Here is a 19,491-nt window from a genome sequence, read left to right as displayed (position 1 = left end):
AATTGGCAGGGACCCTACTGGCAAGGCACCTGCAGGGCTGGCCAGTAGCTTGAGCGCGAGTGTAAAGTGGCAATTGGGTTGGTGGTGGGTGTTGTTTGGTGGTCGTCATTTCTCCCGAGCTGTTGTGGGGATAGCTGCAGTGAGGGAATGTAATTGGACATTCTAAATTGAGGAGAATAATAATAATAATAATAATAATAATAATAATAATAAATAATAATAATGCACAGTATAAAAGAAACACAAACATCTTCTGGATCTGGGACTGCAGGGGTTAGTTTGTTGAATGGAGATCTTGTGATGGACTCCCGTTTGGGTTCCGAATTACAAATATTTCTTGCATGCATCAAGTGCCACCAATTTAAAAGCTTTGCTGTATCCTAATAAATAGGAGCTGACCAAGTGTCTGGAAAGCTTATTAAAGTGCAAGCTGTTCTTATCCTGCCTGAACTTGCTGCTCCTAAAACCTTGCAGAACTCTACAATACATGTCATTATTATCTTAGAGTGAAAGGGCTATCTTTTGAATCCTAACATTTCCATTTCTAAAACTGTCAGAAAACAGAATCACACCATGAGCAGCATTTAAAAGTCAAAATGATTTATTAGTAGAATTATTTCACAACAGAATACAGAAAAAAAATCACTTACACCCATAAAACTAAGAGAAAAGGGCAGTCACCCTAAGACTGTAAATAAGAACCAAACAAACACAGAATTACAGGCTTAAACCATATACACTATCCTACTATTACTTGAGTTCCATTATTACCTTGTAACACACCACAGCAATGCTACCTTTTTAAAATGATTTCTGTAGTGTATTTACCTTTGGGTGTCTGAACTAATCATTATAATCCACTGAAAGAGCAGGGTTCAAGTGTGAAGAGGTGGTTTTAGAACAGGTGTCATTAATTAGTGGCATCTCCTCACCTGGTCCTTATTTGTTGTTCCGTTACTGCGTAATAGAACAGGAGACCTCCATGGAAAACAATAGGAGAGAAGTGACCAGCTGTTGTATAGTACACTATACTATAATATTTTGTGATAATCCTGGTGTACAATACCAGATAGTTTAATATAGAGTACAAGGGAGGCAGCATTTTAATCTGCAGCTGTTTACGTTATTACAGTATCCCCTCCTTTGCAATGTATTTGAACAGACAGCATTATTGATACCCTCCTATGTTTTAAATCCTAAATATTCCAATTTATATTGATATTAACATTACTTGGGATATGTCAGTTGTACTTCATACACATCAGTTTTGCTTTGATTTATTGGTAAAACATTTGAATTTGTATCATGTGTTTAATTTCCTGCATATTTGTTATGATATACACATTTGTTTTAATTCAACAACTAAAATTACTATTTTACTTTTTTTTTTTTATAACTATCTCACTTTATAATTTCAGATGTTTTACACTACTGTTCAATCAAATAGGAAGTCAATACTTGGTGGACAACACTATTATATGTACCTTTAAGAAAAATTAACCTATAAAAAATAAACTTCTGATATAAACAAGCATAGAAAAGGTTTATCCATACCTTTAAATACACAAATTTGGAGGTAAAATATTCAAACGCTTCGACAAAATGTCTGTTTCAAAACAAAGACATTGACACATGCATGTGATTTTTAAAAAGAGTATATATGGGAAAAATAAGAATAAATACCTGGTAAAACATGAATCTATACAGGTGGTGACAAAAACACAGGGCATTCATAAAGTCACTATGCACAGTGCAAAAGGCAAGGCAACGATTGTGACTGTTTGAAACCTTCCACAGAGGAACTGTGTGAAGCACATTGGTGAGCATCCCTTTGATTCCAGGGGTGTGTGAAGGCGTGGGCACTTTCTTCATGTGTTTGCAGGGCAAACATTTCCATCACAATGTCTCTGACATCATTTGTTCCCCTTAAGGCCACTACATTTTATAACACTTCATTAACTAGACCCCAATATATTACACATGTTATTACAGATATTTGGTTAATTTGAACAGTGAAATATGCTAGGAACAAACACACTTTTTTTGGCTTAGTTGAAGCGTGTTCGAACTTAATAACTACAAGTTCACACTGTTGTATTTAATAAACAGCATATGCTATCACAAACACAATATTGTTACATCTGGTTAATTTAAGTTTCTAATTTGTTATATTAAAATCCTGGTAACACTTAGTATTATTATTATTAAAATATTATTTAAACCATTCCTGTGTAAAGCCACTCATCATCTGTTCTTGAAATAAAATGATTACTTTCTAGGTTTTTAATAAATTGTACTGCACATCTTACATATGTAATACATAGAGGCATCATCTTAGTGTGTGTGTAAAGTATATATATATATATATATATATATATATATATATATATATATATATATATATTATATATATTGCACTTTGTGTGCAACAGCACTGCAGTTCTTTGAAGCTGCTCACGAAAATCATTGAATGGTTTAACTGAGTATAAAAGTATCATTTATTTTTTAAATTGTGGGACTTGTGAATTTCGTGCTCGTCAACAGTGAGCCACAGCAATTAGTTACACCAGACATCCAATTGTACCAAACCTGGGGTGTATTGGCTTTGTGATGTGGACTAATGTCCACAGGGGCAAAGTCATTTCACTTGAGAGTCGGATTCAGACCCAGGTCTCCAGGGGAAAGATGGATTGCGTATTGGCTGTCTGAAGTACCTAGAGGCTGGTATTATACAAATGTCAGATCTGTGGGATGCTTCAAGCCAAGTAATTTGAGTATATTACACATGTCTACAGCATAGTACCATAAGTGACAATGAGAAACCAGTGCATCCCACACAAAGTGCAATAGTAAAGATGATGAGCGTTAGGGATACAACTTTAATTTCAGGAAATGGGCCAGAAATAATGGGGAAGCTTACTTATTGAATTCAGAGAGACAAAGTGCAGCAAAGTGCAGCATTCTCAAATCCACAAGAGTACTAAGACCGTACCCATGGTCCATTACGTAAGCAATGCCCACTGTGTTGGATTCTTAAGTACATTAACCCACATTTTCACCCAAGCAGGTGAAAATACTGATTTACGCCAAGATAATCCACGACTTCATATTTAGTAGATAAAATACTTATTTTTAAGGCAATATGGGGCTCTGTTTAACATACCGAACTATAGGAACGAACGTAGGTTAACTTCATCAGCTTTACACAGTTTGCATTAACAAAGAAGGCTGCTTTTCCCCAGATTATTACCGCCAATTTTTACCCAGAAAACTGGGAAATGTATTATTTTCACTTGTATTCATTTTTTTAAGGAAACGCTCAAATTCCCATGAAATTGTATATAAAATAAAAACCAAAACTAAAAAAAGGCCTTTAGCTAGAAGAGATCTACTCCTTTAAAAAGAGCCGCAGCTGAGCTCAGGATGAAGGGAGCTAACATGAAGAGATAATGCACACAGCTGCCTGTCTTTGTATCACGTCTGCACTCAACTTATTATCCGTAGGAGGCAGAGATGACAAGAAAGCGACTGATCTGTAGGGTAAATCATGTGCACCCCCATTCTTGGGTGTTTGTAATTACGTGCAATATATTTATTTAATCTCATACATGCTTCTAACTAAAGATATGCATGCAGCCATAGCTGCAAAGCAACTTGACAGACTGTTAGTAACAGGATTTCAGGACTAAGCCCATGGATCATTAAGAACCATGTAGTCTATAGGACACCTATACACTGTGTGTGCACCTGCACTGACTGCCTGTATGGGCTGCATTTTGTGAAAATCAAGAGTTTCAGTGTTAAGATTTACAGCATATTTCATCATTTGTTTTACCTGAGAGGTGGTTATAGTGAAATTCACTGATCAACAGCACGACATGTTCAGAACATTTTTATGTATTACATCTTTTGTTTATTGGTTAAGAAAAAAATAGATTCAGGTTTATGATGTTTCTAGTTGCCTGTCATAGACATGTTACGTAGGCTACATCAGCAAATGTATCTTTATAGCAGCAAGAGCCAGTATATTAATATCAGGCACAATCCCTGTAAAATACGAATAGTTATGCATTAAGGGCAACATACAGGCCAATGAAAAGACTATTTTGAAGGCACATGAAAGCTCACTGTTAAGCTTACCCAGAAATGTTATAATAAAGTACAATATACAGCTTCAAGTCAAATAAAAACCAATTACAACTCATAAATTTCAAAGAAATAAACCACATACCTTTACACCTATTAAAAGAAAACCCCACATATTGGTGAACACCCCTTGATTTTTCATGACATTATCGTTGTACTGTTGAACCATAATAATCATTTTAAAAAGGCAATTATGTTTAGTACTGTTGATTGGGCACATGTATTTTCCTAAACATAATTGCATTTTTTTTATTACTAAGGTTCAAGGTTAATAATAACAACAACAACATTTTTCACTCGTATGATGTGCATGGTTCAGTGTACCCGCACCACATTAGATGTTTCAGTAACAGAGCTGAGGGAGAGGGGCTTGAGCATGCAATTTAATGCTCAGCAGATTTAATATAAATTCATTCACAGAATTCCCACTACAATTTGCAATTATTCAAGTAAATATGTCTCTCTTATAGGAGATGTTTGAAATGATTTATGTATTAACTTATATCACAAAAACTAAGACTGTATTCGTGAATAGTGAGAATCTTAGAAAATCAAAGGATGTTAACAATTCATTAAGGCTTCCATGTAATTTAGAATACAGTTAACAATAGCGATTCCACAATAATCACGTACCACGTCTTTCTCCACAACACAGCAGTGTATACAGATTAGTACCACTGTTTGATAACATGCATTGAACAGAGCATAGGACAGAATCTTTTTGGCTTCCAACTGCAAACTTTTTTCAAAAATAAATTTTGCTTGTTCCTTTTTCTATAAAATGTGTTTATTTTCACAGGGCACATTACCAGTCCTCACTCTAGTATTGTGTGTTATAAACAGTCGAACCTTACAGTATACTCTGATAACTACTGTAATACTGGATAAGCGCAATAACACATTCCAGGTCCAAATATCGGCTAATATCCACATATTTGTGAGGTCTAATAACCTTTTAAAATTTAATTTTAAAATAAAACAGACTTTGGTAGATGCTTGGATGTAATAGTTTAACCAACAGAAGAGGCTGAATCTTGTATGAATTCATTTAGCAGACACTTTTATCCAAAGCGACTTACAGAGACTAGGGGGTGAACTACGCATTATCAACAACTGCTGATTTTGCAGAGTCACTTACAACAGAACCTCGGTTTTGCGTCTCATCTTCTGATTATTTAGTCAGGCTACATAAATATCCACCAAATACATTTTTATTTTGAAGCAAAATTAAAATTGATTAAAGCACTAATGTAACAACGAAATGTATTTGGAAAGACGTACGTTCAGGTGATGCTGTTGCCATGGAGCAATGACTGGCTCAGCCTCTTAGTCACTGTCTGGCAAACACATCCAGCACCCACCGGTCTTGGATTTGGACGGGCCGCTTCTTCCTGGTGCTGCCTCCAGCAGCCCATCCATGTAGTTCCCGTGCTCACTGATGGCGTCCTCCACTCGAGTGATATACAGCCAGGTGATTATAACACCAAACAACTGGAACACAAAAACGGAAGCTCACATCAACAAGAAAACTATGCAGCGCAGGTGTCAGGGACATTTAAACACACAGCAACACACAAAATGGCAAGCGGCTGTCTGAGACAACCATTCATTTTGGCAGGAAGTGAGTGGGGCGATTTGCACTGTAGCTTTAGGAATATTATTTGCAGCCTTCTACACATTTTAGAAGCAATGCAGAAGACTATGCACAAGATGCATATTATATAAGAGAAAACTACAACTAAAATTATTTATTATGTTGGAGTTATCTGACTTTACAAAAAGTGATTGATACAATTAGAATATAGCGTGTATAAAATGTTTTATATATTGTAAAACATGTGCGTATGAACATTTTGGTTAATAATTTGATTGTTAATTCTTCCTTGCACCTGGGAGTAATTGCAAATTAGAACCAGGTGCAGGGTATTAAATAGGTGCAGTTAGTCTGCACTGGACTGCTGAGTAGAAGGAGACAGAAGGTGTGCTCTGCTTCGAGCAGTCAGTACAATAAATGCAGTGTTAAAACTGTGTGTTTTGTTTTGTGGACAGGTAAACAGCTTAGACATCCTGCGTGTTAGTCAGGGAGCTGTTCAAAGTGAAGTTAGGCTCAGCGTTTGAGCTAGGTGTTTATTTTGTTTGTTTGTTTTTGTGTATAAAAAATTACCGCAACTTCTAGTCTGAAAATTGCAGTAGTTCCTTAACTTTCATGATGAGCCTTGCATGGCAAGTGTGTAAAAAAACAAAAATACAAATACAGACTTTTACTGCAAAACATGGCTAATTGCTTAATGGGCTGTAATGTCATTAAGTCAGTATTTGATTGCATTGCAATTAAAAAACAAAACAGAGTTAAATTAACCAGTATTTTGCTAGATTTTGCATATAAAACAGGGCAATGGCCGTGCAAAACTGTCTATTTCACAAGCACTGAGTTCTCTAATAAAGAGAGGTGCAATCCAGAAAACAGTTACCATAAAGACAGCATACACTAGACTGCAACTGTTCACAGTGCACACACCTGATTTTAATAACTACGTGTTGCTAGAGCACTTTAATGGAAAACAACCTCCAGTGTGGCTATGCTTTTAAGAGCTGCTTTTAGAGAGATAATTTCAAATGTGTTTAAAATAAGTAATTATGAATTTAGAGCAATTTCAATTTTCCATTGCTTGAGTCTGTCAAAGCATTCACATCAACTAAAGGGGCAAATCATTTTGATTATGGTCCTTTTACTGATTTGCTGTAAAACTAAATTCCACAAGGATTTTGCCAGCAAAGCATTTTTTTAAAAGCACTTATATTTCAACATGTCTTCAATGTATTTTAGGAAGCATTTTCTCATTTTCTTTCAGTGAGGATTGAGTGCCTTTCACTTGTGATGTTTCCTATTGGCGTGGACATCCCATTCATTTGTTCTCATCAGTAAAAACAGCAATTGTATATATAACCCTTTAAAAGCCTGTCTGTTGCATTTCACAATTTACTGAGAAATACAAAAGCACTGTTTTAGTCCATACAATTTTTACCGTATGGATAAAATGCTATAATGTATGAGAAAATGGTTGTTATTTCACTGGTACCAACTTATTTGGGAGCCACCTAGCTACAAATGCCATTTGCTGACAGCCTTTTACCTATTTATGATGCTGGCAGCTCTTTTTGAGTGGCTCTTACTGCAAAAAAAAAAAAGTTTTTAAGTCTGTGGTCTGAGTACAGATGCTTTTCAGTCCCAGTTGCCTGTAACATGCAACACATGCTAGATCAGCCATTCTTCACTGCGAGAGCCAACACCATCTAGTACTCAGCTGCTTTGGAAGTTTTGTATTGCTAGCAATACGTGTGCACTAAATGGTTTTGGAACTTACTAATATACATATACAGTGCCTATAGGAAGTATTCACCCCCCCTTGGACGTTTTGACAGGGTTTGTTGTGTTATAACCTGAAATCTTGATGTATTTAAATGGGCTTTTTTTCCCTTTGATTTACACTACCTACTCAACACTTTCAATGTGTGAAAAAAACGGGAGATTGAAAAAACAAATCAATTAAAAATAAAAACCGGAAAAGTCTTCATTAGATAAGTATTAACCCCATTTGCTATGACACTCGTAAATAAGCTCAGCTGCAACAAATTGCCTTCAGAAATCACACAATAAGTTAAATGGAGTCCATCCATGTGCAATAAAAGTGTTTCACATTTCAGATTAAATACACCTGTCTCTGTAAGGTTCCACAGTTGGGTAGTGCATTCAAAGCAAAGATACTACCATGAAGACCAAGGAGCTTTCAAAACAACTCCGGGATAAAGTTGTGGAAAGGCACCGATCAGGGGAGGGGTATAAAAAGATTTGAAAGGCATTGACTAACCCTTGGAACACAGTCAAGTCAATCAATAAGAAGTGGAAGGTATACGGCACCACCTAGAATCTACTTACAGCAGGCCATTCTCCCAAACTGAGCAGCCAGGTAAGAAGAGCATTTGTCAGAGAAGCCACCAAGAGGCCACTGACAACTCTGAAAGACCTACAGTGTTCCATGAGATGGGAGAAACTGTCCATGTGTCAACAATAGCTGAGGTACTCTACAAATCTGGCCTGTAAGGAAGACTTGCAAGGAGGAAGCCATTTCTGAAAAAAGCCCATGTAAAATCCTGCTTGAAATTTGCAAAAAAGCATGTGGTAGACTCTGAAAAGATGTGGCAAAAGATTCTGTGGTCCGATGAAACAAAAATTGAACTATTTGGCCTAAATGCAAAGCGTTATGTCTGGCGCTAACCCAACACAACACACCACCCAGGTAACACCATCCCTACTGTGAAGCATGGTGGTGGCAGTATCATGTTATGGGTATGCTTTTCATTGGCAGAGACTGGGAAGCTTGTTAGTGTAGAGGGCAAAATGGATGGCGCTAAATACTGGCAAATCCTTCAGGAAAACCTGCTTCAGTCTGCAAAAAAAATACTAGGACGGAGATTCAACTTTCAGCAGGACAATGACCCCATGCACACTACCAAAGCGACACTGGAGTGGCTTAAAAACAAGAAAGTGAATGTCCTAGAGTGGGCCAGTCAAAGCCCGGACTTGAATCCGATTGAGAATCTGTGGCAAGACTTGAAGATTGCTGTCTACCAACGATCCCCATCCAACTTGACAGAGCTTGAACAATTTTGCCAAGAAGAATGGGCGAATATTGCACAATCCAGATGTGCAAACCTGGTAGAGACTTTTTCATTAACTGTCATTTCACAATAAAAAAATTTCTTGCCTCTTCAAAGTGTTGAATAGGTTGTGTAAATCAAAGGAAAAAATCTCATTTAAATGCATCAAGATTTCAGGTTGTAACAAAACAAACTGTGAAAATGTCCAAGGGGGGGGGGGGGGGGGGGGTGACTATTTACTATAGGCACTAAGTAGTCGACATGGTAAGCAACTTAAAACAAAAGAATATTTCCTGATCTCAGTTAAATAAACAAATTAGTGTTCTCCTAACAATTTGTTATTACAACAGAAAAGTATTTTCCGCTTCCTGATTGGACAATTGAAAAATGTCATGTTCATTTCATATCTTGCTTCTTTCAGCTGGAATAAATAACCTTCCTGCTGAAAGAATGTATTCATTCAACAATTGCACCTTAAGACAGCCGCTGATAAGCCCAAGTGCTAATCAGGGTCTGTGAAGCAACTTTCCTAAGCTTAAGTATGGGAGTTTGGAGTTTAACATTTGTTTGTTACATAAATGGGAGAAACACTTACTTAGGGATGTTGTTATAGCACAAAAAGCAGAACATTAAAAAATAGCATTTTTGTCTTGCTGCACTGGTAACATTTTCTAGGGGTATATTTTTGCATGGCTTAGCAAGGCAGCAACCTTCTTTTCCATTTGAAACTACAGCACTCCTTCTTTACTGTGCTATCTGGCCTGCACAAACTGCGAAATACTGAAAACAATGAATTAGTCAAGGGCGCTTATACAGTAAAATACAGGACTGGTACTTTCAACAACATGGCCTAACTGTGAATTGACCAAATTAGTGAATTATCGAGCAGTGAAATATAGAGGGGAACGCTTTTTGTAAATGTATTAACACACTATTTAATGCTACATGCATTTTACATCTTATAATCTAAAACAGATTTATTAAAAAATTATCATTGTCGACTTTTAAAAAAAACAAAAAACAAACAGCTGTTCTGTGCTGCATTTTGGGAGAGGTCATCAAATTTACTGACCCTAAGAGAACATGAATATGACCTTCAACTTAACTTCTTTCCAGTTTAAATCTCCCAGTGTCCTGGTGATCTCAGCAGTATGTTAAACCCAACCTTCTGCTGCAGGCAACAGGCACGGAAATGGCACAGGACAAACGTCTCAAATGCCACAGAGAACAACATTCTCTTAGTTTTGTCCCCAGCTTCTTTAATGTAAAGACGTGACAGAAAGACAATGATTGTAAATCTCCCTCCCGACCTGTGAGGGCGCTAAATAACGGGAACAGAGTACCCTGGACTGTTTGGCTTGACACTTCATTCCCAGGGTTAAAAGGAAGTTGGTCATCTAAAAAGGCGGCAGAGCTTCGGTGCACTAACTCATCAACCCAGAAGGGAACTGATGTGGCAGGTGCGGATTGGAGGAGCAGCTGCAATCATATACCAAGGGGTCATGTGTGACGGTATAACTAGGGGATGAAGCGACGTAATTTGTTCCTTCATTTTGGTTAGAGAACAACCTGTGATTTGTGTGAGAAATGTATTGTGAGTGTTTGTTTGTTTGTTTTGTCTCTAATTGTTTCTTGTTATTAGTAGACAGTTAACCTGTTCAGGAGCTGTCATCAAGGGCCAGCACAAACCCGAAGTAGCACTGCACTTGTATCACGGATAACCTGTATTTGCACCACGAGTACTAATTCACTCACTAAAGGACTTTGTGTTTTGTATGGGTGTATAAAGAATGGGACTATTATTTCGGGTCAAACCCGGGGATTACAACTAAAGTAATACATGCCGCTGTCTTACTTTCATGATAGGTAGTAGGTACTACACACTGAGAAGCGCAATGCTATTCTCTTCCTTCTAAGCTGAAGATTTATAGAAGGTACCCTAGAGAGGACAAGGGGCAAAACCAAGTTTCATCAAATCTATATAAGCAGTTCTGTAGATCAGGGCTGGCCAACGGATGGGTTTTGAGTCATATGTCAATATGGCTCTCCTGATTCAGAGGTGAATGCTAGACAATGTGTAGTTTTTGGCAGAAGCAAGTCATAATCCAAAAACAAATGTTGTGGCTGTGTTTAAACAGGTAACTGTTTAATGGGCATAGTAATACTTAAGCTGTGTGTAGTCCAGTTAAACACTGTTCCTTTGCTCTTTCTTATTATTGTTTTAAAAAATTGTAGCTGACAAAAATAGTTGCACAGAATATGCCTGCCTTGCACATCCATTCATAATGTAAGTCACAAATGTGCAGTTTTGAAAGAAACACATGTTACAGCAAACAGGTACTTTCATTTTAACAACTCAATACTGTATCTGGTACAATACTAGAAATATCTATTTATGTGCCATTCATGCGGTCTTGCACTTCCTGGGCCATTTCACCTAGAGAATGAAATTGTCCCCACCCTTTTACTGACTACTCTCCGGGCAAAAAGCAAATCAGATGCCTCCCCTGTTCACAGACATACTTTGACCCAGAATACATTGCTGAGGTTAAATGACCAAGGAAATTATTGGCCAACAATGTGGCTCTTTCAGCCAAAAAAACTGGATAGCTCCAAATACATGTAAAAATGTAACTTATAGTATGTATATGTATGAGCACTACAGCCGCTAGGGTTAAAAAAACTAGAGACTAAATGAAATCACATTATATTGAACTTCCCCTGCAAGTTGAAAGCAATCGATTGTCTCAGTGCCATTCCTCACTAATAAATCACAGTACCGACAACAGCTGGGATAAGATCCGCTTTCTACAAGGTACTTGGCAACTCCTACAGACTCCCAGCTTGTTCTGCCAATCCCCTTCACTTGTCACTGGAGCGTGCTCCTCAGACTGAGCTGCCCTCTGTACCACTCTCTAAAAGGAGACGGTGTAAACACATTAGTTAAACACACACATTCTTCCTTTCCTGTGAAGTTAAACTAACAGGATGGGAACACTGTCACCTTGCATTTCATTGGAGAAATCAGCAGAAGCAGTTGGAAAACATTCACATTTTTGGTTATTTAATTTCTATCAAGCTCAGGTGTGTGAATGAGTCTGATATAAAACCGCAATATAATTGAGGGCCGCAATGTAGCAAGACCCACAGAAGAAGAAAAAAAGAACACATACTATACAATCAAACTCATTTTATCAGCAATACATCCAGAAACACAGAAATAGGAGGCTAATAATACAGTACATCATAGTGTGAACTTCATACAAGCTTTTCAATTAAGCAGTCTTGCTAGATGAGAATGGGCAATCACAGTTTGCAGTAGGGTAAAAGTAACAGATTGCATACACTGCAAGTAACAATAACGTTACCTATTATCAGTGCTTAATTTGTGCCCGGGCTTGGGCGTGCAGAGTCATATTCCCGGTACCTCGAGTTAAAAAATCTCATGCTGCTTTCTTTTTAAATCCTTACACTTGTATCAAGTCTGCAAGTTTTTGCATGTACACTAAAGAGAGACAGTCCGCTGACAAGTTTGTAGCCTACTTTAAATTATTTTACAATTTCAGCTGTAGTGCCTTTAAGTAAGATGACACTGGATGCAACTCTACTGTCGTCTTTTTTTTAATTTTTTTTTTAATAGACAAATAAGCTTCCTTGATTTGAAAAACGTCATGAACGATACAAGCAACTTCTTATACGACTTGGTTTGATTAAATGAGTAGTGCACAACAAAATATGGAAGCTGAACATTAATTTCAACAAAGGACAACAACTTTTTAATGAAAAAAATATATGGTAGCCTACTTCAATAGGAACACTAGCCTGCTACATTATATTAACCAAAACAATCTGGTTCTTTCTTGCCTTTTTCAATTAATATAATTTAACTAATAGAGAATAGAAAAAAAAAAACTAATACTAAAGATAACAACTACCTAGCCTAAGTTTAATTAATCATTTTTGTAATCTACCAGTGTCTTCTGTTGCACACACATCGCTGATATAATAGACTGTGGGTCAAACCCATGTTCGTGTTGGTGTGCGTATTTTTCTATTTTTCTTTAAATCAATGTCATCCTTCTGGAGTCCTCTGGATGCCTTTTAATTTGTTTGTTTTTTTAAACCATTTAAATGCAAAATCATAACAAAACATGTATAAAGGCTTTTTTTTTTAGCCATGTAGCCACCTCGTGGGGACAAAGCAGCTCTGGGTAACTTACAGGCAAGCCCACAGGCACCTGGCTAGTCTACAGGGGCCACAGGTGCGCGGTGAGCCAAGGACACCTTGGCCGACCTAAGCCTTCCCCACCGGGCGACGCTCGCCCAACTGTGCACCAGCCCTTGGGAGCTCTCGTCCATGGTCGGCAGTGAAATAGCCTGGACTCGAACCGGCGACCTCCAGACTATAGTTCGGAACATTTATTTTTTATACAGTGCAGCAGAACAAAGAAATTAAAAAAAAAAAAAAGTTATATGCAAATCCATTTACATTGCTTTAAATGTGGTCTTTATCAGTGGTACTTTGACAATGTAACATGCTGTTGTAATGCTGAGATGTATAAACCCCTTAGCCTCCATGTCTAGTATTCAAACTCTTAAGGGTGTTTACAGGAGGAGACCGGCGCATGAGCTTATATATGTAACCAAAGGATTAAATGGCATATTCTGACAGCGTGTACCGAAGTACAAGCCCATACGCCTAAATGTGTGTTTATAAAGGTGGTGACTTTTTACAGAGAAAAGCATACGTTACATCTAAAATCTGATGGCAGGGAGGCTCATTTTACATAGGGATGTTAATTCTTTTCTTTATTTTTGTATATCGGTGGTAATATTACATCTGCATTTCCTCGTTGGGAGATTCCTTACAAGTTTAACCTCCACCTCCCTAATTTAATGATAACAGCTTACTGTCATTTTTGGTGAGCTTGATCAATGAACCCTGACTCACAGCTGTGGTGTCTCTACCCATCCTGTTCCCATAGGAAACACAGCAATATGTTTTCACTTGACAGGAGAATCCTATTCCTAGGCTTGCTAGCTTTTCAGGTCTCCTGCATAGCAGGAAAGTCTGTAAGGTCTTAAAAAGGGATTGTTCATAGTTCTCAAGATGATCACATTACTTCTAGGAAACAACTTTGCTTCATGTTTGTCCCATCCAGGAAATGGTATGGATTTCTCCCCTTTATCAACACATCTTAGAAAAAAACAGATGTGACTATGCTAAAGCTGCTGGATCTGTTCAATGAATTTTGCACAGTTCTGCCCTGTGTGGTTCTGGAAGGGGTTTTGTTTATTTGTATATTTCTTGTAGATATTAATCACATGTGAGGGAGAAGTAGCGTATGAAGGAAACTCTCAGTGACAACCATAATCCCTTTGACCTCAAGTACCCAATTCCTTCCAATTTCAGTGTCCGGTCACAACCATTTCAAGGTTTCTTTTTTTAGAAATAGCATTGGACACTAAGCTATGTAAAAAGTAAATTATTTCCTTCTCTGACACTGACAAAAAAAAAAAAAAAAATTAATCTTTTCTTTTCACACATTTGGAAATACATAAATATGCAAGTATTACTTTGTCTAACATGTGATATGTCATTTAATAGAACAATTAGGTCCTATTAAAAAAATAAACCCGACAAATAAAATGTCAAACCTGACATTTTGCAAAACTTTGCAGTAACCTGCAGGACTGTCCAGTTTGTTTTCATGTGTCATGGCAGTGGACACAACCTTAACCTTTATGTGGAGTTCAGGGGTTGGGAGCTAGGGCTTGTCATTCATCATTAATTCCTATGTCAATCATTGCCTAAATCCTATTTAAAAGCTCAGTCACATCTATCTCCCTTGTCAAGTGTTTTGCTTTTCTGCATACATCGGAACCCATTCTTCGCTTAAATTAAAATCTTAATTTTCAGCATGAACCAACTCCCTGACAACTCAGCCCAGGAAATCTCCCTGCTGGATTCTCCTCAAACATCTCATTCAATCTCACCGCTGGAAACGGTGACTGCTACTTCTTATGCCAACCTCTATCTAGCAACCACACCTTCTGCCCCGGCACTACGACGATCAAAACAACCCTGCCAGCAGGCTCCGGAGCAGCTATTTTACAAGGACTGGGACTTCACTGTCACACGCAAGTCCAGCGACCCCCGGCTGCTCAAAAATCTTACCCTGGGCGATTTCATGCTGGCTTTCTCTGTGTACAGGGACATATTATGCATTGCCTACCCTCGTCACTGCTTAGAGCTTGATCACGGTCTCTTTTATATTACAGATCTAGCAGTCAGATACTTAGGCATAATGTTTTATGAATACCACAAAGCTTTTGCAGCAAAAGCAGCTTTGACATTAGCGTTAGACAACATCATCAACAACTGGGCTGCCTCCAATTTCGATCTGTTCAATAGACTTCGGGGGGGTAAGGGCAAACGCATGACCAGTCTGTGTCTACAGCGCATTTTACTTCCTTGTGCCTTAAGACTGCCTTTGCATCAACCTCCCACAGAGTAGCCCTTTCCACTCCACCCCACTTTAGAGACAGGATAACGACTTCATTTGCAGCTCCACATGCAAGCCACGAATCAGGTCCGCCTTCTTTCAGCAACACAGATAAATAAGGTAGGAACATCAGATTTGCTGGTTCCAAGCAAATCTGTAACAATTTCAACGCCTCTGTCTGTTCATCCAAGTTTTGCAGGAATCTCCATATATGCAACTAATGTGGCAACGCCCACTCCCAATCAGTTTGCCCAGCCGCCACCAAGAAATGACATTCAAAACTGCTCACGGTTTCCGCCCCAATAATCCAACTACCATTTCACAAGCTACCTTATCAGCGGTCTGCAGCACGGATTTTCTACTGGTCTGTCAACAATCCCACTACTGGTATCATTGAATACTTGGTGGTGGGAATCTGCAGAAAGGTCTGTTCTCCAGGAGGAGCCTACAGAATTGTAACTTCCCAAACTGTTCTTAAAATATCAGCGCTGTGTGGAGTTTCGGATATGGAAGCAGCTGCCAAAAGCACACCTGCTGTCTCACTACTGTCGCAGCAGGGAGATTGCTCTCCAGAAGGAGCCTGCAGAGTCATAACTTCCCAGACTACTGTTCTTAAAACATCAGCACTTTGCTGAGTTTTGGAGATGGAAAAACCTGTCAACCGAACACTTGCTGTCACAGTGCTGAAACAGCTGATCCCAGCAGCAGCTCCAGTACCTGGTCTTCAATTAAACTTAACTCTATGCAAGCTCCTTCAATCCTTCAAACTGCATGGCTTCAGCTCTCGCACCATCCAAAAGGTCATCTTAAACCACAGGCTAGAACTGCTAATCAGTCTTCTCTGCACAAAATCAGATTCTTCCTATTCCATTCAATCAAGACTGGATCCTCGCTTTCACACGCAAGGGACTCCCTCCACCTGGCTCCAGGCACAATTAAATCATACATCAGTGGGATCCAGTATCACTAATCGTTCATTGGCAGTTTCTTCCCCTATCTTGCTGTCTATTCTGGCAATCCGTCTGACACTGTGAGGAATCATCAAAAGCATAGCTCCAGCTTCCCCATCGTGGCTACCTATATCTGTGAACATTGTATTCACTTTAATAGAAATCTTTCAAAAAGGGCTAATTCAGTCCTTTCAGCAACCTACTCATGGAGGCAATGTGTTTAACAATGTCTTCAGATTCCTCAGATGTGCAGAGTTCACAGTTCCATCAACCACTAGCTTTCCCTCCATCGGCATCCATTCCTGAGACCTCTCACTGGTTCCCCGATCTCACTTCATCCTCCTACTACGCACTTCCAAGACAGATCAGCTAGTCAAGGTCAGTTTAACAAGGTTTGTTTATGGTAGCCAAATTCTACAACAAAAAAAAACCCCTTGATTTATATTTAATTCAGCATGACTAGCGATTTATGTTTATAATCCGCTGGGAATCCAATTCTTTTTGGGAGGGTAGTTGATTTTAATGAGCAATACATGTCAATTGCTGTAAAACTTTGCAAGCTGATTGGTTTAAAAAAAAAAAAAAAAAAAAACACACCCACACAGTATATATTCCTGGTAATCTGCCTAATACCTCATCTCCAGAAGTTGAACGCAATATCCACACACACTTCAAAGATTACACAAAAATTGTTCAACTTTTCTTCTCTGAGGGGACATTTCCATTTGACATGCACCAAGCTAATACAAGTATTCTATTTTACATGTCCTCACCTGTGGTAAGAGAATGCCAAGCAGAATTCCTGCCATGATGCTGTAGTTATCCATAAACCAGATGAAGACTGCGTCCGTGCACCCTCGCACATGGATAATGTAGAGTAAATCAAGGCGCTGCAGAAAAACAATATCGTTGGTGCTCTGGTTCAGTTACCACTACAGGTCCTATTCATAAAGCCTTTATTCATAAATTGTTTTAAAATGTTTTGGTGGATTGAAAAGGTACTATAAAGTACCTTACTACTTTATGATGTCTGATATGGTTCTATGTGCTATCGCTGTGTATGATGTTGTTCCAGTTCTCTATTTTCTTGGGCGGCAGGGCGCACTTGGCTTTACCTCGTGACTCACAACATACCTGAGACGTGGGGATAGCGACAGGGTTGATATCTATATTGCTTCATGATTATTGGGTCAGAAAAAAATGCTTGATTTACAATATTACAAGTCATTACTGGAAATATCTGTCAGGTTATTTTATTATCATTTTGTGGGTGATTTTCAAAATTCTATGTCAAGTGAGTCAAAATCGTGCTTGGACTAAAACCCTAAAATCAGATACCTTTACTATACTGCTGTATACAAGCAACCCAATGACTGACAGAATACCTCTCTGGAATTCTACTCGGCCATCTCCGTATGACCAGAATGCTCACCTCTTTCTGAAGGATATTGTATCCACACATCGTGTTGGCAACTGTATTTGTCTGGAACAGAAAAACAAGCTTCAATTAATATTTAATTATTTTAAATGTCTTATGTTCATGCAACGTGTCACCTTTTTAAAATCTGTTTTTGTTTACTGATACAGGAGGATGTCAAAAACACCCCAGAAATGACCATGGCAGAATTAACGTATATAAGAAATGGCAATCTACCTTAGTAATACATTTATGGTTGTATAACACATAGCATGTTTTGTTTCTCATGGGTGTTATAACAATGTTTATGGTTCTAACACAGAAGTGGCGAAAGGGTGCATCTTAGCAGTTAAGCACTTCTCAGCCAAAGACAAGCTTGTGTTTACTTTAGTAGGTTCCCATTGTTTTGATACTTTAATTCACACACCATAGGTTTTCAAATTTTACTCAGGAGCGTTTACCAGGAGAGATTTTTTTCCCCCTAAACATTGCGGTGTATCTAAATTATGCTTCCTCATGAAACATGTCTGGTGCTCCGATTGAAATGTTGCTGGAGAGAGCATGAACTGGATGCACTGCAATGCTGTAAGAGAAATGATCTTCCTCCTGGCAAACATTGCTGGGTAAATGTTCAGAAATGTATTCTCAAGGTGATTTATTAAATTCAGGAGAGTCAATATGTTTAAAAATCTAATGTCTTTCTTCTAAGAACTGCAGGGTGTTCAGTAAAGCACTCAGAGGACATTTCCAAGAATGCAGTATGTATTATGCAGGACCAGATTGTTAAAGCAAGGTGATCTCTATTGATTGAACACTTTACTCACCAGAACACACTGTTATGAATTTAAAACATCCAAGTAATGGGGAGAAGAAAATTGTTCCAAAGTCTGTTTATTCTGCTGGCTGTGTTCAAGATAATTACAGTAAACAGTAGTGCATGCTTCTATTTGTAATCTTGCGAAGCCTCAGTTAACATACCACACAGGTTTAAAATACCCACAGTTCTGGGAGATATCCATTCACCATGGAACAATACTGTTTTTTGTTTCTAAAACAAAAATGTTCTGGGGCACCACCAACAAATGATTTACATATTTTGAAAAATACTGCACACACATTGGGTCATGTTTAAAACTAGGGCCAAAGAATTGTTTGCTTCTTGTTTTGTAACATGAACATACAGTGTAACCAAACACTACATAGAGTTTAAAAAAATACATGAATTTATCATGTGTTGTCCACATCATTGCAAAATTTTTTTAAACAATTGTTTTCCAGATCATTTTGATATTTACATTCACACTGCAAGGGTCCTAAAACCAGCTCAGTTTTGTACCGTAATTAATTTATCACCAATGGATGTGTAAATAAAAATATTAAATGCACAGCAATAAAATGGCACAGCAATTTTTAACTTCATTATGAAAGTATAGTTTATCACTTTTGTAATATTAATAACACTGCCGATTTAATTACTACGCTGTTCAGACACTGCTTAATGGCTAGAGGGTATAAAACCAAAGTTGGTCTTTTAATTCTGTTTTGATTTATAGACACTTGGGTATATTTACATGGTCAGATATTTGCTGTTGCTGCTGTGTAATAAATGAATGGCTATCTGTGAAATGACCTTGAGCATTGTATGTAGTGTGTGTGTGTGTGTGTGTGTGTGTGTGTGTATAACACAGTATCTGCAGTAACAAGATAACAGACTACAATCAGAAATGTTATTCTCAACTGCGCTAAACCCTTAAATAAACTCATATGGGATTACGGAAGTGAAGTCAAGTTTGGTGTGTACCTGCATCAGAGA

General features: G+C 38.0%; 1 protein-coding gene across 1 annotated transcript in view; it reads right to left on the bottom strand.

Moving 5' to 3' along the window:
- Positions 1–619: 619 nt before the first annotated feature.
- tspan15 (tetraspanin 15) overlaps positions 620–19,491 on the bottom strand; it is a 115,717-nt gene continuing 96,845 nt past the window's right edge. The window contains exons 6-8 of the mRNA XM_041268612.1: positions 17,694–17,744; positions 17,035–17,151; positions 620–5,637 (exon numbers count right to left, since the gene is read on the bottom strand). Of these exons, the coding sequence (XP_041124546.1) occupies positions 5,473–5,637; positions 17,035–17,151; positions 17,694–17,744 (333 nt within the window). The 3' untranslated portion in view covers positions 620–5,472. The remainder of the gene's footprint in view (positions 5,638–17,034; positions 17,152–17,693; positions 17,745–19,491) is intronic.

The sequence above is a fragment of the Polyodon spathula genome, chromosome 13 (genome assembly GCF_017654505.1).
Source record: "Polyodon spathula isolate WHYD16114869_AA chromosome 13, ASM1765450v1, whole genome shotgun sequence".
Lineage (NCBI taxonomy): Eukaryota > Metazoa > Chordata > Actinopteri > Acipenseriformes > Polyodontidae > Polyodon > Polyodon spathula.
Note: the sequence above shows the minus strand (reverse complement) of the source record. Positions and strands in the feature narration are given on the sequence as shown.